Genomic DNA, 23,304 nt, shown 5'->3' on the forward strand with positions numbered 1-23,304 from the left:
TCTGTGTGAAATGGAGGTAGGAAGGGACCAGATGCCTTCTGGGGGTCCTGAGGGTCCCAAGGGTCTATGATTCTGCTACTTTGAGACTAGCAGTCCTGGGGGCAGTCACATAGCCTGGCTTCCAAACACGGCTTTGGTATCCCCTTGGAAGTGAAGAGAACCATCTGTTCAACTTGTCTACTCTAGCTCCGTGTAAAAGGACAAGCTCTGGTGTCACAGCTAAGAGTTGCAGATACTCCAGCTGGAGTGGACTTGGATTTATCATGGGCAATTGCACACCTAAGAACCCAGATACTAAGGGACCATATTCTCAAGCTTTGCTAACAAACAAGGTTAAGGGGCTCAGTACAAACCCTCTAGCCAGGGCTTACTTCATTCCTAAAAAGAGGAGGAGAAATCTTGGGGAGGTCGGGAGCGGGAGAGATGTCAGTGAACCTCGTTCCCTCCCGCTCTCCCAGAGGTTAACAAGGAAGGGCCAGGAACCTCAGCTGGGCTGCGCGGTGGGGCGGTTGCAAGGTCCTCCCAGCCAGCCAGCGCTGGCTCCCTCTGCGGGGCACTTCCTAGGGCCTTTGATCTTTCCCCAGGAGCCGGCCAAGCCTGTGTTGCCTTCTAGGTTTTTCTCTCTTGGTTTATTTATTGTATCCGCTTTCTCTTCTCGCCGGCTTGAAAATCAGCACGAATCCCGGGTCTCCCTTCTCTAAGCGCCACCAGGACACCCGACCAAAGGCGTATTTTACGGAGTCTTAGGGCAGTAAATCCAGAGGAGAAGAGAGCTGACCCGGGAACCCAGAGCCCGGAATCAGTGGCCAGGACCTCGCACCTGCACCCCACCTGGCCCCCAATCCCAGCTCAGCGGGGGTGGGGGGGCGAGGTGCCGGGTCCGGGTCTGGTCTTCTCCACCCGCCAGGGGGCTTGATGTCCCCGACGCCGCGTAACCTGGACTTTCATCTCTTCCCCCTGGAGGGTCTCAAGTTGCCTTCCTCTGCAGGGCGGGGTCCCCGCTCCCCCGCGTCGGGGCCCTAATCTCCACCCCGCGTTTCTAGAGGAGTGGCGGGGCCTCTGCTCTCCATCTGCGCGCCTTAAATCCCATTTATCTTCTTAGCGCCCCAGACTCGGCCGGCCCCGCCCCCTCTTCCTCTTATCCTCCCCCGCTTGCCAACCGCAGACGCCCTCCCTCCGCCCAAGTGCGCTGGACAGACCCGGGCGACCTTTGGAGGTGTCAGGAAAAAGTCCCCAAGCTGGGTGGAGGTGACCTGGGCGGGGGGCGCGGCTGGAGGCGGGTGGAGCCGGGGGAGGGGGCAGCGCCGCAGGATTCCGGGCTCAGGACCACCGCAGAGGGTCCTGGACTGTCTCCCCTGACTCGCGCCCTGCGCCTCTCAGTGGCTGAGGTCGGGCCCCTCCAGCGTCCCCATCTGGGTCGCCAGCGGGGAGGGCTGAGCCGGGGGTCGCTGGAGCGCGATGAGCGGGCCGGCAGCCCCAGAGGTGGGCGAGGAGTCCGCGGTCGCCGGGCCTGCCCCCCTCACTCCCACGCGATTGTAATTCCATCCCCGGGCGGGTCAAGCCTCCCTCCCTCCCACGGCCAGCCGGGCCCTCCCCGTCGGCTTCCTTCGCCGCCCCCGCCTCCCCCCACCTCCAAGACGCCGCGGCTCCAGGACGACTTCACTCCCGGCGGCTGCCCTGCCTCGGCGCGCTCCCCGGGGGTCCTGGGCCAGCGCCCTCAGCCCTGCGCCTCCGCTCCCGGCTCGCGGGGACCCGCGGGGCCGCGCCCCCTCCCCCGGGAGACGCCCTTTCCCCGCGCGCCCGGGACTTGGTGAAACTTTGCAGGCGCCCGCGGTGCAATGGATTTGATCCGAGGCGTCCTGCTCCGGCTCTTGCTCCTGGCTTCCAGCCTCGGACCCCGCGCAGCGTCGCTCCGAGCGGCTCTCCGAAAGCCAGGTAAGGCGCCGGCGCGCGGGGGTCCCCAGGCCCCGAGCGCCCGGCCCGGTCCCCGCGGGGCGCCCAGCCGGCGGCGCACCGCCCCTCGCGCGCCCGCGGCAGGGTGACTGGGCTCCTCCTTGCCCGAGCGGAGAGCAGACGCGAACCTCGCCCTGCCCCCAGCTCAGGCGGTTCCAGGGACGTTTGTTTGTTAAAAAGAATAATCCCTTTTCCAGACACAGTAGAGGTGGAGGGCTGCGCGCTTGACCGCGGAGAGCGGAGAGTAGGGCCCGCGTCATGCGGTCTCAATCACTGAGGACTGCAACCGTGCGGAAGACCTCGAGCAGCTCCCCCGGCGTCTCCAAACATCTTTATTGAATTCATATTGTCCAGAGCCCAGCCATTTCCTGTCGAGTGAAGATTTGCCTGGAGGTCCCCGTGCCCATCCCTGGTCCTGCCTCGGCGGCTGTAGGGATGTGGCTCCGGCTCTTCAGGGTGGATGCTCTCCACTCTGGGGCCATTTTCGCCCACGGGGGTGCCCTGGAGGTGAATTTCACTCGTGTCTGTCTTTGCTGGGCCATTTAAACAAAGATGTGCCGTGTAGGCTTATTACAAAGAATTGGGGAGCCCTGGAAACACAGTCCGTTGCATTTCCTCTAGGTACACAGGTAAAAGTTGTTGATGTATTTTTGTCTACTTTGATTTGGTCTGGGCTGTGACCTTATTCAAAGCATAGTGTTCTAAACAATGAAGTTCTAAACGTCGTTGCCCCAGTAGTGCTTTTCATCCTACTTTGCTGAGACTGGTATTTTGAATTCTGGAAAAATCTGTGTTTTTCCTGTTTTCTGGTTTTGTTTTTTAATTTACTTTGTAAGCGAGGTTGTCTTATGGGATTAATTACGTCTTACGAACAATGGAAAACAATACGACTTTATTTGAACGCAGTCTGCAAAACTCTGCAGAAAGTACAGTTTATCTTCACAAATAGCGATTCTAAAAGAAAGAGACGAACCAGGGGAAATTTATCAGAGGGTGAGGAAAATAATCTTGGCAGGTTCCCATATGGATGCTTAAATATTTTCACTGCTCAAGGATACCTTCATTTGGAAATATGACTTGTTGCTTTCCAGCTCTGGGGGACACACTCACTCTTCAAGCTGTATCTGTTGCTACCTGACTTGAAATTTAGTCATTATCATAATCTGCAACACACTTAAATTATGAGCTGTTCTATAGCCACTGTTCAGTTCGTTTTGGAGATGATAGCAGCACTCCAAGGAAATATTCTATTAAATTGTTTCTCTTACATGCATGCATAGACACATCTTCAAGGATTTCAGTGAAGGGCTTCTTTCTAACTTTTCCTCCGTAAGAGAAGCACATCATGATCAATTGTATTTTGTGGGTTTATTCACATAAAATCATTTAGTCAGAATTTTTGAATGATGCCTGGTTGTATCTACAGTTCCTAAACTTAAGCAGTGTATGTAATATTCTTTTAAGGATAGATTTCAATCCATTTTAAAAAAGCATTTCACAAAAGCCTACTGTATAAAACTGCTCATATGGTTCACCATATTTCCTTTTTTATTTTTTGTAGCTTCCCTCCTAAAAATACTTTCGACCTGGTTCATTCAGGGTCTCATTCTGATACTCATGCCATGAAATGCCATCTTGGCCTCTTTGGTTTTATCTGAAGCATGGATAGGGTTTTGATAGTGGAAACTCTACCTTTTAAATATTTTGGCATATTAAGTACATCACATTTGAGGTGGAAGGGGTGTTTGGACTAGGTTCAGTCTAGAAGAGCTTTTCATTACTTTATAATTTTATCCAGACACTGGTTTTTAGGTTGGAAAGCTGCTCAGATTAAAATGACAGCTACTTCATAAACTTCAGGGGGAAAATTTCCTCCTGGGCTCATTTACATCCTTTGGAAAGACTAGTTTTTGATCCGGAAAATTGGTCCAGATTAAAAACTGAATGTGCCCTGCTTGGCTCTGATGTGAATGGCAACCAGCTAATTTATAATCTTCCCTAGACACCAGCAAATCCTGCTAGGATCCATATAGGAGTTTCTTTGTACCTCGTTTTCTCTAGAAATTGGTTTGTGAACAATATTTGAAGGTAGTTTGGCCACCATGTAGGCGTACTGGAACAGTCCTGTTTTCTTTGGATGATCCTATGTGTCTCCTAACACTCCTAAAAGATGGAGGAGTCTTGGATTCAAAATCAGCCTGAAAATTCCCCATCCCCACCTAGCTCTGGTGGGAAAAAAAAAACCAGCAGCTTCAATGGTGAGTTTAATTTGGGTCCGAAATAGGCAACCTTTCCCTCCACCCCAAGACAGTTCATCTTCTGCCATTGAGCATTAATAAAGAATCCTCTGCATTCGTTGAGACTAACAGGAAATGACAGCTCTTAAGTCAAATTAAATAATAATAACGAACTCTAATTAAGTACTTGCTACACTGCCCTAAAAACTTGGCACATACTGATATTTAATCAACCCAGCAGCTCTTTGAGATGGGTACTATTATTACCCCTGTTTAACTGAAGATGAAATTGTGACTCTGAGAGATTAAATATCTCCTCCAAGGTCACATAACTAGTAAGTGGTGGAATGGGATTCGGTCCATGATATTCAGGACCAGGAAGGGAGTCCTTAGTGGTCCTATTAGCAGACCTGTCCTGGAGGGCATCTCCCTCCTGGCTGAGCAGGGGAGCTCCCGTGGAAGAGCCAGGTGGAGGGCATTATCCCTGCTGCTGTGTGTGCAGAGCCTGTTCCATGCCGTTAAATGTTGGTACAGGAGATCGTGCCCAGGTCTTCAAAGATAACAGAGTGTGAATGATACTGAGATGGAGTTCTGGAAGCCATTGTCTACTGACCTCATCTATAAGAATTAGGGGGTGTAACCTTATAGGTTGATGAACCGCTTCCTTTCTCTTGTTGAACTCCTGGGTGCTAAGTCTAGTGAAGGCCAGAGGATCCATCCAAGTACCTGGAGGTAGAAAAAGAGGCTTCTGAAAATAGGTAGGGTAGAGGACACCATCATCACCCGGGGTCTTCATGGCATGGAAACATCGCATATCCTTCGTTCCTTTTCAGATTACAAATTAGAATCAGAGACCTGGAAGGAAGTGAAAAGGCCTCATCTGACAACGGAGCTGAGGGCGATTAAGAGACTTGTCCTACTTAACATCAGAGCTAGTACCCAGGCCCTCCTGAGTGGTTACTTCTCCCTTATTCAGATCTCCCCAGGAAGCAGGGGAAAGACTGCCATGTGTCTGATGAAGCAGGAAACTGGAAGCAGGAATCCAGACACACGTGCTGGAACCAGCACACTTCCAGCCACACACACGCTCCCCAGGCAGATTGGTAACTTCGTGGTGTTCCTTCACTCTCTGGCACAGAGAGAGGGGCTGGAGGACAGCATGAGGGCCCTGCCTTCCCTCCTGTCTTTCCAGTTTGCGTGGGGGCTGTGAGACCAGGCCAGGTCAGGGTTGGGAACTGTAGGTCTTCCCTAGAAGAGCTGGGATTCCACAACCATCTTTAGGGAGATGTAAGTTTCTAATCTTTTCCTTTCCACTCCCTCAGCACTTCCTTACCCATAAAACTGGACTAGGAGGAAGATCCAGAGAAACCCAGATAGAAAAAACAGAAGTCTGGAAGAGCAGAGTTAGCTGGCGGGCAGTGTATCTTGCTCGTTGATGGTGGTGAATCCATGAGCCTCTAGGTGGCCTCTGCTGTTGCTATAGTAAGGCTCATTGGCCCTCCTGTTCTGCTTCCTATGTGGCAACCCGAACAACGTGCTGGTCACAAGGGCCTTGGTTATGTCCTCACAGCTCTCATGTACATCCTCTTCCCAAAGCATGTATTTTGGGGGGCTCATCTCTTTTGTATGTGCCTCCTTCTCCCTTTCCAACCCGAAGTACTACAACACGATCCAGATTGTCTTGCTTCTTGGGGAACACTGGAGCTCATAAAGGCCATACATATATCCCTCCATGAGGGCCATATATATATATATATCCCCAGCACCTAACTACTGGTGTCCATGCAGTCCAAACAATGTAGCAGAAATATTTTCTCTGCTCCATTTCATCAGCTCTCCAACCTTCCTGTTTGTTTCTATAGCGTATCTAATCCCTAAAAGAAGCCTCCCTCTCCTCTCTCTCTCTCTCTCTCTGTCTCCTTGGATTCTCTGTGAGGTAGAAGGACAGAGAGGTCATGGTCGGGGGTAAATGTTGTATAACATGAGGCAGTACTTGTTTCTCAGAATTCTTTCTCATGGAAGAGTGACTTGGCCAGCAAGGAGCTGAGTGGTGGTTTTTTTTTTTTTTTTTTTTTTTGCTTTGTGTTTCTTACCCTGAGCCCAAGGACTTTAATAACCTTAGAATTCTTTTGGGAGTAGTTGTCCATCTGTCTAGCTCAAAGTGACCCAGTCCTGCAGAGCTAGATGTCTGGAAGACAGAGACTCTGGTGTCTGAGAGACTACAGTGGGACCTCAACTTTCACAGGGTGGTCCTGTGGATATCCTGCATCTTCCCACCTCACCCACTCAGCCAGCAAGATGGGTTTCTCCCAATCGATTCAATGAATGATGTGATGTTATGGTTGCAGCAGAAAAGCTCTGGAGCTGGTCAGGACTCTTGCCACTTATTTTGGTCACAGCATGTCAAACTGCAGATATTGGAAGTGTTCCTGCTATTTTCAGGGATAGAAAAGAGGAAAAGATACTAGAGAGCCTAAATGGCCATTTGTAGCTGAAATCCCCAAGCCCAGCTTTGATTCCACTCCCCTTTTGAAGAAAGACCCGAGTCTGGCTTCAGCCTCCTGAAATGAACTGAAATATGTTTGCCTCTTAGACAACCCCCCCCCCACACACACCAATCTCACATGGTTGGGGGAGGGGATGGGGGAGCTGGGGACACAGGTGAAAGTCAAGTAAAATAGCTGCCAGCAGAGGACACACTTTTCAGAGCTGGTTCAGAGCAGATCTGACTACAGGGGATCTCAGGCCTCTGACCCAGGCAAGTAATTCCTGAACTTTCAAGGGGATGAAAGTTCTTGGAGTATGTCATAGGCGTACCTGCCTTTTTAATAAGAACTCAGGGACTTGATGAGGTGATTTGCAGTCTACACTTTGACCAAAGAGAGTTTAGGCTCCTGTCAGCCTCCCTCTCCTCCCGACCTTCTCAGATACTCTGTGGGACACCTACAGTCTTCCCTTGCTTCCTTCGTCCACACCACGTGGGGTGGGCAACAGCAACTCATAGCTCTGGAACTGTATTGTAATGTTAGGCTCCCCAGGTCTTCCAAAGGTTGGAATTGGGACCTGTGATCTTCTGAAGGTGGCTGAATGACACCTCTTCTGGGCAAGCCCTTCTCCTCCTCCACTCCACCCCCCCCCCCCCCACCACCCTGCCCAACCTGTTCATTGAGAGATGGCCGCACAAAGGAGGGAAAGCCTGCAGCAGCACTAACAGGCAGCCTCGTGGAACTGTGTAAAACCAATCCTCCGCCCTCATTTCCCTCAGACCCACTCTACCCTCCCACCCCCCATCTGTTCATTCAGCCTCCAAGTCTGGTTTCTTCTTGGGTGAGAGCACAGACTTTAATATTTGACAGATTTGGGTTCAAGTTCTGACACTGTTTTTATTTAGTGCCTTGATGATGTAAGGCAAGTTATGTTAGCTCTGTGGTCTCCACGTCCTCATCTGTAAAAATGGGATGAGGAAAGAACCTGCCATGTAAGGTTGCCACAGGATTAAGTGGGGCAAGACATGTGCCAAAGTATTTAGTTAGTTAGTTTTGTTTTTTAAAAAATATTTATTTGAAGAGCGACAACAAGTGGGGAGGGGTTAGAGGGAGAGAGAGAAGCAGACTCCCCACTGAGCAGGGAGCCCAATATGGGGCTCAATTGCAGGACGCAGGAATCATGATCTGAGCCAAAGGCAGACACTAACCTGACCGAGCCACCCAGGCACCCCTGACATGTACCAAAGCCATTTCAAAGGCACAGAAGCCTGAGGCTGGAAAGCAATGTTTATGGAACTGGGATTGTTTAATCTAGACAGAAGAAAATAACAGTGAATATGCGTGACTGAAAGGATATGTTCCAGACATGACAAAAAACACAGACACTTAGGATTTTGTGTTCCTTTTCCATACATATTAATGTATAATTAATAACGTGATTTAATTTGTACAGAGTCATAAAAGTTTTCAGGTAAATTAATTGGCAAGTCAGAAGGACACTCTGGTTGACCACATGCCTTGATTTTTGGTTTGAAAAATGTGGTTTCCACTTGCTGGAATGGATTCCCTGGGGAAAGAGTACCCCCAAAGGTGGTGGACAATTTTTGCCTGGTAATAGTCTTGGGGAGGTTTTGCAGGGTGTGGTGGTGGAAGGGGAGCAGCTGTTCCTGAAAGCGAATTACCCAGACTGATGCATGACTGGGAGTCGGTGGAAATCTCCGTGAAGCTTGAGAGCTAAGAAATGATTCAGGTTTGATTGATCAGTATATTGGAGTAATTGATGAGCCACTACCAGTGACGTGGAATGTTAGAGGCCATTGGCTCTTCTTTCCTTAAGGATTCTTGCATTTCCTCAGCTGTGAAACCCCCCACTTGTCCCAGATAACCCCACCAGCTTATTTTAAGAATCAAAGGAAATAAAGCAGGCTAGTGCTTGAAAGAGCTGAAGCACTACACAAAGATAGGATATTATCATTCAACAGTAATCATGGTGACTACTATTACCATAACCAACCCGACCAACCAAGAATATGCCTCCTGAAGCTTTCATCTCATTCCCAGTCCCTTCCTCCTCACTCCCCTAAAGACACTTGAAGATTCTTTCTTCCTCTGACTCCGCAAATCCCGAGCAATTTAAATCTTAACACTTGTGTTTGCTGACAGGGCACCCAAGATCCCGAATCAGATTTAATGCAATGTTAATGCTATTTATTTTTCTTGGTGCAATAAGTTTATATTAGCCAGTTAATGGTTTACATTGTGCAAAAGGAGTTGTATCAGCAGGCACTTTTCTGTAACATCTGGGCAATTGGAAACATAATACTTAAATACAACCTGAGTTTAGAGCCTTCCTTGGACAGATGGCTAATTTTATCGATCTAATTTTACACTTAGGAATAGGTCCCATGATCCTTTGCTCGTAATTCTTAGAGTGAGCAGAGAAATAAATAAAATGGATGATGGCTGTGAATTAGATGCCTGTTATATTGCTTGTAATTTATTTTTAAAATACTTCAGTATAAACAGTCATTGTGTAAATTACTTTAGTCTCTACCCTAAGGGTACTCAATTAACACTCGAAGTAATCCAGCATAGAAGGTGCCATTCCTGTGTACGAGTTTATATCCATTTTAATCTCTCAGTAACTGTGCCATAGCAGTGGTCAAATATTATGAGCTTTATCTCTGTGCTAGCCAGAAATCCACATTCCAGAGCTAGTTAGCTACCCGTTGAATGTACACTGTAAAGTCCACTCTGAGAGGTGGCTTGGAAAATAAATGAAAATAAATGTTAGCATACATCCAGGCTAGATGGTTTTTAATTAGCAGAAGCGCTGTTAGAAATAAAGTTTTCATTGGTGAGATATGTGAGTAATATCCCTCTATTTTGGTGTAGACAAAGAATAAGAACCAGTGAATCCAACAGTCAAGCTGCTTTGGAGTTAGGCTCAAGCTCCACTCACTTCTGCATTTTGATCAATAGTGGACTCATTTGCCTGTTCCCCCTAACTGATTTGCTGTCTCTGCCATTAGAATATTGATGTATCGGCCTCAGCAAGGTCTGGCTGCTATAACAAACAACTCCAAATCTAAGGAGCTTGACATGAAATTTATTTTTCATTGATTCTAAGTCAGAGTGAATATTCCTTGTTGGGCAGCTCTCTTAGACTGCTCTCCTTCAAATGATGACTTGAAAGCTTGAGTCATTCTTTGCAACCTCTATCTTGTAATACCATCCTCTTTAAAATGGGCTTCCAAGATGTCATGGAAGATAAAGAGAAAGAAAGCTAGCATGAGAAATTTTTCTTTGCTGGGCCAGAACATGGTCACATGGGCCCAACCTAATGGTCAGGAGGCCAGGAAACGTAGTTTGCTTATGTACACAGGAAGAAAGTGACCAGATGTGGTGGGTAGTTTCTGATGGAGTGCTTTGGAATTCCTAAACCCATAGACAAGGGATGTTAAAAGAGTAAGTTTATGAGAATTTTTGTGACCTTTGCCAATGAATATTTGTGTGAGTGCAGAATTTGGTCTAGAATTTGCATTCATTATAGTGTACAACCTGGTTGAAAAGCAGATAGTTGCCACCTCTTCATGTGTTGGAAACAATCATAATTTAACAAAAGATCCTGAAAACTGAGCAGTCAAATTGACTTAGATTGGTTTGCAGCAGGATGCAAAAATATGTATATGATTATGTGAATACATGCTATCTGTTGCTACTTATTTGCTCCATTTAACAAAAAGGTAAAATTAATCCCTTTTAAAAAGTAAAATAACTATCCAGTTGGTTAGATAGAGTGAATTCCTAAGGCGCATCAGCTAGAACTCCAGTTATTTTCCCTATAGTTTTCTGGAAGCTCCTTCTATTTGTGTCCCATAACAAAAAGGACTATTCATGGTAGGATAATATATTCAGTGAGATATGCCTCTTAAAATATAAAAATCAGTTTTTAGACACCACAGCCTGCTTTGATAGGGGCTGAAGATGGTGTGGACTGATCCCAACAAAAGTAAATTGATACATTGGGTTAAACCACTGTATATCTCAAAACACCTTCATAGAAATTATCTCATTTGATCTTGTAACCCTCACCCTACTGGGAAGTCAGGAGCAGATGACTTAGCAAAGAGGAAGTAGGCAGAGCCAGGACATGAACCTAAGTTGTCCAATCCCTAGCCCTTGTTGTTTCCCATCAATCCAGAGGTGTTCCTGTGGCTAATGGCTAAGATCATGATCACTGCCACATACCTGAGTCTAGCATTGTGGGCGGGAGGAAACTTACCAACAAGATTTGCCACTCTTTACTTATGGAGGCTCCATGCCTGTCGTAGGACACTACGTAGAATGAACTGGTACTGCTTTCATTCATACGCATGGCTGGTTAGTGTGCATTTTGCAAAGTACATGTCAACTGAGGGGCTGTTTGCAATTGAGAAGCAACTGTAGTTGCTGGAGGACAGCTCCAGAATCCCCCTAGATGTCTCCTATAGAAAGAAGACCCTTTTGGAGTCCCAGGGACCACCCAGAGGACTCATCAGGGCCTTGAAACTTTCCATTCCTCTACTATTTAGCCATCTTCTTTAGTGGCAAATGAGGTTTGCTAGACCTTCAGTTTGGCAAATTTAAGGTTTATCATTCAAGTCTCAAGGCTTTCTGTTGGTTTCCTAAACATCTCTTTGATATTCTAGGAGTTCCTAATTAGTACAGTTAAACAAATACATCATTAATTTGAAAAAAAGAAGCATTCTGCTGATAGCTACTTGAAAGTAATTGATGGGCTCTGGTCACAATCTACACACATAACACACATCTCTTTAACTTGGAGGAATTGTAGCAAGAATCCAATAAACAGAACTGGGTTTGAATCTTAGTTTGAAAATTTATGGCTGTCTGACCCCAGATAGAATACTTAATCTCTTTATGCCTTAGATTTCCCTCTGAAAGTTAAGACTTGTAATACTTATCACATAGATTTTGTGTGATAAATAAATGAGATAATATGATTTCCAGAAATGCACCTAGGAAAGCACTTAAACATTTGGTAATAATTGTACTCCAAAGCTAGTCTATATTAATTAGATTCATTACGGTTTATAGAGTTTATATAGTGGTAGAGATGGTAGCTTTTTCATACTTGAAATAGTCTCAAATATAGACAACATTGACACAAATGTATAATTGAGTTTAGGTTCCCATGAAAATGGAATTGAAAATAATTTCATTTCCTTAATTTTATATTATAGATTTTTGGAGTTTATATTGTTAGATGGTGACTTTTGGTATCTAGATTGGCCATAAAGTTCATGTTATTGATGAAAGATCTGGAATCAGCCTTAGAGTTTAATAAAAATAGCCAAAATTCATTTGTGTAAAACTAAGAAGAAAGAATCAAGATCATATATCAAGATTATATATAGCCACTGTAGTAGTAACAGATTTTCCTGTATCAGCTGTATGGTTCCTTACCCAAAAGGAGGTTATTTGCAGTCAGAATATAAAGAAATTTCCTTAGCTCCCTTCTTTACTGTGGTATTAAGAGCATAAATATAAAAGGTGCTATTTCTATGATGTGTATTCTCTCCCCATTTTGAGTCAACCATACTCTCCGTTGGAATAATCTTCCTAAAATGCAGTTCTAATCCTGTCGCTCTTGTGTTTAATATTCTTTTATGGCTCCTGCTGCCTTCCCAGCTCTAAAGCTGAGCTTCCCAGGTCTGTCACAATATGGCTCCAACTTACTTTTCCTGTCTTCTCACTGAATACACAACCTGTATTCCAACCAAACTAGATTATTTGCTATTCCGTAGACTGCCTCTTCACTTTCCCAATATGAGTCTGTGGGCATGTTGACCTGCCCCCTTGGAATATCCTTCCCTCATCTCTGGCCCAGGGAAATGCAATGACCCTTCAAAGCATGGCTCAATTGCCCCCTGTTCTGTGAAGTCTTCATGTGCCCTCCCGGCCAGGAGCCCCATTTGTGATTTCTCCCATTCTCCCTTGTATTGTGTTATTGGTTTGCCTGACTCATGCCTTCGATTAGATTTGTAGCTTTGTCAAGGAAAGCACTATGACGTCTTCACCTGTGGGTCCCCTCCATTGCCTGGTGGAGTGGTTTGCATGCAGCTGACCTTCCCTAGGCAGCTATGGAATGGAAAGTGATGGCCTTGTTGTGGGCAAATATGTTTTAAGATCATATGATTAATTTGATTCTGCTCCCAGCTCCCGAATTCATTTCCTCCCTCCAGCACAATACAGGAAAGGTGTTGCTTCGATGTGCCAACACTTTTGCTCCACCTGAGCAGACATTTGAAAACCCACACTGTGGTGTGATTTAGAGAAGGAAATCTCTCAGGACTCAGGCCGCAGCAGTATTGTAATTTACGTCCTACGTACGTGCTACCAAAGGCTATTGGAATTGTAGGTTTATAAGGAGCGTCCGATCGAGTCCATACTGTGAAATGTGTCATTTTCAATATGTGAAGAACACATAGGGTTTGAAGTAACATGCAGGGTTGCCTCAGATCTGTGTTTTATCATGTCTTGGGAGGTTATGAAGCAAAGGCAGTAATACCCTTTACTCGTACATCAAAAGATAGTGGGGGAGGAGGAGTTAACAGTCTAATGTTCAATTCCCCTCCTTCCCCCATCTGTCTTTAAAACCAAAGGAAAATGAGGCTGTGTGGGCAATGGCACTGGCCATATGATTGAAAAGGTCAGGTTGCATAAGAAGGGATGAAGCCAGTCCCTCTCTCGTAATGAGATCTGACTGTGAGGTCGGGAGGAAAACAGTACTCAAGTTCTCCGACATTCCTCCTCAGTTTTATTGCGCTGACCCCTGGCTTGCTTACAAAGATCAATTCTGTAATCCCTGGAAGGTAAAGCAACCACAAGCTGGAGTGTTTGCAAAGGTTTCTCCAGTCTTTGTTTTGTACGGACTGGCATTCTTGATGAAATGAATGTCCTGGGCAACCCAACTGAAAGCAACCAGTTGACTGACTCACTCACCGATTGACTGTATATATTACATCTATAATATGTATCTGTGTATATAGAGAGAAGAGCTGAAAATAAGCTGCATTATAATAGCAATTAAAATTGAACTCAGTAAATGATTTGCTGCTGAAATATTTAGGGACAAGTGTCCTGATGTTACTTTGAAATACATAAAAAATAGATTTCCTGATGGATGGAGACAGGGCTAGGTACATATACAACACATGATAAAGCAAGTAGTAAAATGCCAGTGATAGAACCCATGTGGAGAGTAGATGTGCGTTTACTCTAAAACCCTTTTACTTTTTGTATGTTTGAATATTTTCATAATAAAGGGATGGAAATGGTGAACTGAGTATTAAGGAAGCACATGAAATGACTGCAAAGTTTTACCTGTGAAGGCCGAGATTCCAACATCTTCAGCTCTGTACCACCTGCCCATAGGGTTTTCTTACCTTTGTCCTGCACCTCACCCCATACTTACTCCCTCTCTTCTCTGCCCTGCACCTTGCCTCCTTGGCCGCCTTGCGGGATCACTCAGATTGCTGTGCCCTTGGCTTCTTGTGGGTTCAGCCAATGGGAGACTGGAAGGTCAAAGGGAGCAGAGGAGAGGAGCTGGTGTATTCCTTCCCTGATTCCTCCTGCTTTACTACTGTCTTTCTCTATGATCTCTGCTCCTGCCCTTCCAAGGCTTCCAACTCAGGCCTACTCCAGTAACATAATCTGGTTGCTCTTTCTGCCCTGGGGGTAGTGGCAACATCTTACCAGTGCTGATCTCTGGATTGCCTTCAATATCCCTCACTGTCCCTTAAAGCAGCTCATACCTCTGTAAGAAGTCTTTTAATTAAAACCTTTTTTAATTAAGTAAATTCTTCTTCCTGCTGGGACCTTGATTGATACCTTTGGTGCTACTACCTTGTAATACATGGCCTATTTCTACAATTTTCCTCCTTCCGCATAACTATAAGGTTTTGATTTATGTTTACCTTGCGTTCAGGACTCTCTGAGGATCAGGTCTGATATAGCTTAAAGATGCCGGTTGTAAATTCATGACAAGAACAACAGGAACCTTGAGCTTTTGACGATGAGCTTGTTCTCTGGGCCCAGATCTGCTGGCCGCTTAGGATAAGAGCACATTGAGACCAACCTATCCACCGCTGTGTAGAGTTGAGAAATGATCTCAGTGATATCCAGGACTCCTAATAGAAGTCCTGGAAACCCAGAACTTTCTAGAACACATATCAAATGAAGGGAAGATAGTTCTTCATTTCTTGAGAAAGTCACCGTGAACCAAAACTAAGCCCTTGTAACTCCATGAATTTGACCTCAAGGGAAGAGGCCATGGGAAGCTCGGACTTTCTCCCACTTCAGTTAGGTTTGTTGCTTTTTTTTTTTTGGGCTTTTGATATTTTTTTAGACTCCATTCTGATTCCTTGGCTATGAATATCTTAGAGATGAACTCTTAGATTAGAGTTGAAAATGCTTATTATTCAAATTTAAAGGACTTAATTAGGTTACATCCATTGTCTCGGTTTGGATTCCCCAGTAACAGACTAAAACAAATTTGAATAAAAATAGTTTATTTGAGAGATAAACTGAACAAAACATAAACAGAAAATGGGAGCTTAGGGGAGTGAGACAGGGAGTTCACTGAGAAGGCAGGCAGTGCCTGAAGGTTTTCTTGTTGAGTGGGTTACACACTGTGGATGATAGAGCTTAATCTCAGGAGAAACCCAAGGCAATGTTACAGAACACGTGGTTCAGAGCTGTCCTCCCTGAGGGAGGTGAAGGAGTGGGGATGTTCACACCAATTTTATAGTCACTGGGGAAGGGCAGCTGCCAGGAGGGCGCTCATTCCCCCAACACTTCCAGCCTGCCAGGCTGGTGGGCAGAGCAGATTTCTGTGTCTTCTGAGAAACTCTCTGGCAAAAAGTTGCAGAGATTGGGAGCTGGACGTGGGCTGGCCAGCTCTGACGTGGTGAGGCTGGAGGAATTATGGTGGATACTAACAATTCTTCTACACCCATAACTGATGAATTTTATTTGGAAACTCATGACTGACACCCCCTTCCCTGCCCCCCACAAGAGGTTCATATACATTATGAGAAAGCAGGAGATGTTTAAAAACTCAAAATCTTAGCCCTAATCTGTACTATGATTTTTGGGAGGCAGGGAGGGGGCATCTCTACACTGCTATATAAAATATAGGCTTATGATTCAATCAGTTCTTCAGTTGGAAGTATTCAGGAAGGGTGACTGCACTTCGTTTTTAGATCAGAGAACACCCCCCCCCCATAACCACCAATAAAAACAAAAACAAGAAAAACCCCAAAAAACAAAACAAAACCTATGCTAATTGAGAAGGCAAAAGGAGTTAGAGTCTTCATTGCTTCTGGGTGTGCTCTGTTGTTTAGAATTTGCTTCTAGGTTGTTGATTGTTACAATGGGGATAAATCCTCTTTTACCTTCAAAGGCATGCATTGTGCCTTCACAAAACGTAGCAATTGCTAACATTTATATAGTGCTTGCTAGATACTAAGCACTGACTGGCATCATAGAAACCCTGACTTTTAGCACAAGAAGGGACCAACGTCTAACCCTGTCTAGTGAAGATAAGTCACTTGCATAGGGTCATGCATCTCGTTAGTGGCAGAATGAGCACTAGGACCCAAATCTTTTGACCTGTGGCACAAGGCTTTGTCTGCTAGACCCACCGCCTCCATGACCACAGGGGTAGGCAGAGACTCATGTACAACTTCTGTTTCCATTGACTATCTCTTACTTCCCTTCAAAAGTGGTTTTGCTTGTATGTTTAGAGGTAATGAGCCCTCAAGTCATGCTTAAGACAGTGCCATATCCAGAAAAACAAATGACCTGTAAAAAGTTTGCTCCTGCTTGTCAAGTCATGGCCCAAGCTGCCTTCTTGGCTCCTCCTGGTTAGCTCCAAACTATAGTATCTGTGAAAGGCGCCCTTTTCTAAGCCACTGGGACCCACAGGGAGGTAGATAGGGGTATCAAGGCAGAGAAAAGAGTAACTTTGTACGGGATCAGAATGTCCATCTGGAATTGTCTTCGTAGCATGCTCTTGAGTGAATCCTTCCAGGAGGCACCCTGAGGGGGAAATTGAGGAGAAATTTGTGTCATGAAACAGTGTCAGTGGCTTAATCACTTGGCTTGTCTCTCATTATTGGGGATAACCTTGAGGAATTAATCCATGATGGCAAAATTCCAGAACATCTTTAGAAAACACAGTTACCGTCATACCTTGTAGAGCACTGCCTAGTCAAGAATTGATCCTTAAGAACCAGATTAGAAAACTTTTTCTGTAAAGGATTAAATAGTAAATATTTAGGGTTGTTGTTGTTGTTGGGTCTATATTGCAACTACCCAGCCTGGTATTATAAAGCAAATATAGCCATAGGCAATATATAGAGAAATGTATGTGACTGTGTTTTAACAAAGCTTTATTTATAAAACAAGTGAGGGCCATATCATACTGGAATTCTGGTCAGCTCTAAGCCTTCAAGTAGTAGAGGTCAGCAGCTCTGCTGCTGTCTTTTGTATACTCCCCCTATGGTGTCTTTATTCATTAACATTGTCTTTTGTTGCTGAAAGTGTATTGTTTTCTGGCAGATAACTTGATTCAATCCCAAACACCAACAAAGATGGGGCTATTATAGTGCTTAAAACATATGCTGGCTGTTAGAGCAAGCTGAGGGCAGTTAGCCTCAGATGGGTGTGGGGGTCTTACTCTGATTGTAAGTAATCCTGAGACAATTGAGTTATCAACCAATAGATTTTCCAGTCTTTTAGAGTTGCAGCAATGTTGCTTAGAATCACCTTTATTGAGTTAGCCCAAAGCGGTCAATCTAGCTTTTACAAAAACAACTTTTTCTTGTACTTATTTTTTTTTAAGATTTATTTATTTATTTGTTCATGATAGACATAGAGAGAGAGAGAGAGAGAGAGGCAGACAGAGACAGAGGCAGAGGGAGAAGCAGGCTGCATGCCAGGAACCTGACACGGGACTCGATCCTGAGACTCCAGGATCACGCCCTGGGCCAAAGGCAGGGGCTAAACCGCTGAGCCACCCAGGGATCCCCTTTCTTGTACTTGTATTTCATCCATTGACAAAAGGAAAGATCATGTGATCAAAATAACAACTGGGAACCCTTATAGCTGAGTCCTGGTAAGCACACCACTCAGCTGCGGCGGGGCGGGGGGGGGGGGGGGGGGGGGGGGGGGGGGGGGGGCGGGAACCTTTCGGGACCCAAGCCTGTCCAAGGCACAGGCAGCAGTCAGCAGCAGTATGCTTTGCAGAGGGAATGGACTCCAGAAATAACTTACGTACACTTTCTTTTGCTCACAGTTCTTTAAAAAGTTGTTGGTATTGGTTTGTTAAATCCTGCCCTCTTGTTCACACTCATATTTTGCACAGGTAATTTCTTCACAGTAGGCTGTACACAAGCTTCTGCCAAACCCTGATGAAATTATCAACTAACTTTGGCTTGGTGGTGTTCAAATCAATGAAATTGTTTTCAGTGAATAACCTTTCAATTGTTCATAAAACCTGTGTCTTCTGTAATGACACACAAACGTAAAAGAAATATAGTGATTGGTAAACTATTTCATAATTTTAATTTTTAAAAGATTTAAAAATTTTTATTTATTATTATTTTTTAAGATTTTATTTATTCATGAGAGATAGAGAGAGAGAGAGAGGCAGAGACACAGGCAGAGGGAGAAGCAGGGAGCCCAATGTGGAACTAGATCCTAGGAATTCGGGATCACGCCCTGGGCCAAAGGCAGGCACTCAACTGAGGAGCCACTCAGGCATCATTAAAATTTATTTATTTTAGAGAGAGAGATAGAGCACAAGCAGGGGAGAGGGTCAGAAGGAGAGGGAGAACCACTAGCCAGGAGCCTGATGATGGGCTCAATCCCAGGACCCCCAGGGATCATGATCTGATCCCAAAGTAGATGGTTAACCGACTGAGCCACCCAAGTACCCCTATTTCATGATTTTTAAAAAGCTTTAACATTGATATAGCTTTACTACATGCCAACTATTATTTCAAGTGCTTAGAAATAATTACACTTTTATTCCTTTTAACATCCCTTTGAGGTAGATCTTACTCCATGACCATCTTCCCAACGAGGAGACTAAGGCAAGAGGAAGTAGAGTAGCTGATCTGGAATTTGAACCAAACCAAGGCTGGGCTAGAGCTTTTCTTGCCATTTTCTTCTGTTCCTCCAGGGCAATTTGCAAAACTCTTGTCATATTGTTAGTATTGCTACCGGTGGTAGATTTTGGAGTCAAAGTAATTTTTCAATCCTGCCTCCTACATCTGTGACTTTGGTCAAGTTTCTTAATCTTTGTGAACTGTTTTTGTTTGTTCGTTTGTTTGTTTGTTTTTTTCATGTGTAAAATGGGGATAAATCATTTACATTTTGGAGTTTCATGAGTTAGGTTCTAGGATGTGTTCGATGTGCCTAGTACAGAGCCTAATTTGCCGTAGGTTTAGTGAAGATTTCCTTTATGCATGTGAACAACCAGATCCTACATTTTCTGACTCAGATTAGCAGGCTTTGCACTTTATCACACATTGCCATTTAATAACCCACAAGGCAAAGAAGCCACCTAGTCAGAGTGGACGCCCAACCAATCAGAAAGCAATGGATCAGTGCTCCGAGTTGAGACTTGGAAGTGAGTATCTTTCATGCCCTGAATGGGGACAATGACAAATGAATGTGCTTTTGCTAATCACTTATTTATGATTACATATTCATTTATTCATTCACCAATTGTTTATTTAGCAAGTACCATATGCCAGGTATTGTGCTAACTGCTGGGAATAAAGTGAATAAGAAATATAATAATTTCTCTAAAACTCATTAACGCTTTGCAAAATTCCAAAGATATAATGATTCCTGTTGGAAATAGAAATTACTTAGTTTGTAATTTAACTCTATGAGATTTAAATCATCTGATTACAGATTACAGAACTAATTATAAAGCTGAAAGGTACATTATGAACTGCTTTTTCAGTGTAACTTCTTAATATAGAGCTTTATTAATGTATTTTTACATATATAAATGAAAATTCAGTGCACAGGTCTGCAGTTTAAAAAAACCTGTTAAAGATAAAAGGGCTTAAATATATGATAAGGCTGTTTTATTGTATTACCCAATTTTCCTGACATCCTCTGGCAGTTTCAGTATAATTAGTAAAATAGCTGTAACTATTGTGAAGGAAAGATGGTCATTTTTAAAACTGGAAAATGGAAAAAACGTATTGCTGGGAAAGAAAGGATCTCCAGTTTGATATTATCTATTATGCATATTTTTATTCTCAATTTCCGGTTAAATAGAAAGCTCTTATCTCACAATTGTACTTTAACTAAAAAACCAAAACAAAACAACCCCCCAAAAAACCCTAAATAATTTTATAAAGTTTTATAATATCAAAGAATCTTGAGTAGTCTATATTTAAGGTTTGACAGTGGGCTTTTGAGTTCTTGAGACTTTGGTTCATAGATTGAGAAAATACAGGACTTCTATTCATTCTTGGGGAGAAAGTGGTGTTCTCCAGTTACATAGTGAAGCTGAGGACAACTCGAGTGCTAATTTTTGTTGTGGTAAAACGGTCTCCCACTATAAGAAGGAAAAAGATGACAAATATTTGCTTTACTTTCCTAATGAGTTACATACTTCAGTTGTCTAGACAATATTAAATTAACTTCATTGTTGAGCAACTCCTCATCTGGTTGCGTAGACCAGATGTGTGCTATTTCTTCAGTACTGGGGCAGTTTTGCTCAGTAAGAAGAGCACCAGGTCAGAAGGCAGGGGCCCCCAGGTACAAGCTATCCCACTGTTCTGTCCTATGATTGGATCCATGATCACCACGCATTCCATGACTGTAACTTTAGGGAAACCCCATGTGGTCCACCTCATTATTAACCCCCAATCCCAGGAGTCCCCTGTGGGGAGAGGGGATAGCAAGCTATCAGTGATAAGAAGTAGAACCCCTTTAAACTCATGCCTCATCCAAACCACTTTTCTTCTGGATTGCCTTTTTCTTCTATGGCACTATCTTCCTCTCAGTGTTCCAAACTTGTATCTCTGGAGCCATCTTTAATTCTTTTTCTCTCCTCCCTTACTTGCAGATTCTTCTTCTTTTTTTTTTTTTTTTTTAATTTTTATTTATTTATGATAGTCACACAGAGAGAGAGAGAGGCAGAGACACAGGCAGAGGGAGAAGCAGGCTCCATGCACCGGGAGCCTGATGTGGGATTCGATCCCGGGTCTCCAGGATCGCGCCCTGGGCCAAAGACAAGCGCCAAACCGCTGCGCCACCCAGGGATCCCTGCAGATTCTTCTTGCTTGGGAATTACTCCTTCATTTCCCTCCCTTGCATTCCAGTTTCTAGGTCTTATTTCCTTTTTCCTGGACGCCTGCTATAGACTTCAAATTACCTTGCCTCAGTCTTTCTGCCTTCTTCCCAGTTGTATCAGTCAGGGTGACTTAGGTTAGGCAGCCATAACAAATAATCAGAAAATCCCAGGAGCTTAAAATAAAATTCGTTTGGCGTTTATGTGACATGGTCATCATAGATTGCGGCGGGGTGGTGGGGGGCTGCTCTCCGCAGCATCTTCACTCTGCGACCCAAGCTCTACTATCTATTTAGAATTCCATCATTTCTGTTTAAATATTCTGATGCAGCAGGAAGAGGGTCCTGGAGGACCTCATAGTGACAACTGTTCAGTGTGCCATACTAGCTTTCACTCGCTGTCCCTGGCCACAGGTAGTCACATGGCAGAGATGTATAGCCCTTTCAAGTGCTTGCAACAAGTGGAGAAATGGACATTGAGGAGCATTTGGGGGCTTCACTATTCTATCCTACAGTGAAGGCCAGAATCCTACACTGAAGGTCAGATCCTCCAATAAAGGCCAGGGACTTGAAGGAAGGCCATGGGTGATCTCTAAAAGCACTTCTTTATTTTTTTAAAAGATTTTATTTATTTATTCATGAGAGACACACAGAGAGAGGCAGACATATAGGCAGAGGGAGAAGCAGGCTGCATGCCAGGAACCTGACACGGGACTCGATCCTGAGACTCCAGGATCACGCCCTGGGCCAAAGGCAGGGGCTAAACCGCTGAGCCACCCAGGGATCCCCCTTTCTTGTACTTGTATTTCATCCATTGACAAAAGGAAAGATCATGTGATCAAAATAACAACTGGGAACCCCTTATAGCTGAGTCCTGGTAAGCACACCACTCAGCTGCGGCGGGGGGGGGGGGGGGGGGGGGGGGGGGGGGGGGGGGGCCCCGGGCCCGGGGGGGGGGGGGGGGGGGGGGGGGGCGGGAACCTTTCGGGACCCAAGCCTGTCCAAGGCACAGGCAGCAGTCAGCAGCAGTATGCTTTGCAGAGGGAATGGACTCCAGAAATAACTTACGTACACTTTCTTTTGCTCACAGTTCTTTAAAAAGTTGTTGGTATTGGTTTGTTAAATCCTGCCCTCTTGTTCACACTCATATTTTGCACAGGTAATTTCTTCACAGTAGGCTGTACACAAGCTTCTGCCAAACCCTGATGAAATTATCAACTAACTTTGGCTTGGTGGTGTTCAAATCAATGAAATTGTTTTCAGTGAATAACCTTTCAATTGTTCATAAAACCTGTGTCTTCTGTAATGACACACAAACGTAAAAGAAATATAGTGATTGGTAAACTATTTCATAATTTTAATTTTTAAAAGATTTAAAAATTTTTATTTATTATTATTTTTTAAGATTTTATTTATTCATGAGAGATAGAGAGAGAGAGAGAGGCAGAGACACAGGCAGAGGGAGAAGCAGGGAGCCCAATGTGGAACTAGATCCTAGGAATTCGGGATCACGCCCTGGGCCAAAGGCAGGCACTCAACTGAGGAGCCACTCAGGCATCATTAAAATTTATTTATTTTAGAGAGAGAGATAGAGCACAAGCAGGGGAGAGGGTCAGAAGGAGAGGGAGAACCACTAGCCAGGAGCCTGATGATGGGCTCAATCCCAGGACCCCCAGGGATCATGATCTGATCCCAAAGTAGATGGTTAACCGACTGAGCCACCCAAGTACCCCTATTTCATGATTTTTAAAAAGCTTTAACATTGATATAGCTTTACTACATGCCAACTATTATTTCAAGTGCTTAGAAATAATTACACTTTTATTCCTTTTAACATCCCTTTGAGGTAGATCTTACTCCATGACCATCTTCCCAACGAGGAGACTAAGGCAAGAGGAAGTAGAGTAGCTGATCTGGAATTTGAACCAAACCAAGGCTGGGCTAGAGCTTTTCTTGCCATTTTCTTCTGTTCCTCCAGGGCAATTTGCAGAACTCTTGTCATATTGTTAGTATTGCTACCGGTGGTAGATTTTGGAGTCAAAGTAATTTTTCAATCCTGCCTCCTACATCTGTGACTTTGGTCAAGTTTCTTAATCTTTGTGAACTGTTTTTGTTTGTTCGTTTGTTTGTTTGTTTTTTTCATGTGTAAAATGGGGATAAATCATTTACATTTTGGAGTTTCATGAGTTAGGTTCTAGGATGTGTTCGATGTGCCTAGTACAGAGCCTAATTTGCCGTAG

General features: G+C 44.4%; 1 protein-coding gene across 1 annotated transcript in view; it reads left to right on the top strand.

Moving 5' to 3' along the window:
- The first annotated feature begins 1,194 nt into the window (after positions 1-1,194).
- The window catches only part of EGFLAM (EGF like, fibronectin type III and laminin G domains), a 183,458-nt gene continuing 161,348 nt past the window's right edge, over positions 1,195-23,304 (top strand). Inside the window, exon 1 of the mRNA XM_041750439.1 lies at positions 1,195-1,935. Coding sequence (XP_041606373.1) covers positions 1,839-1,935 — 97 coding nt within the window. The 5' untranslated portion in view covers positions 1,195-1,838. The remainder of the gene's footprint in view (positions 1,936-23,304) is intronic.

The sequence above is a fragment of the Vulpes lagopus genome, chromosome 3, assembly GCF_018345385.1.
Source record: "Vulpes lagopus strain Blue_001 chromosome 3, ASM1834538v1, whole genome shotgun sequence".
NCBI classification, from domain to species: domain Eukaryota; kingdom Metazoa; phylum Chordata; class Mammalia; order Carnivora; family Canidae; genus Vulpes; species Vulpes lagopus.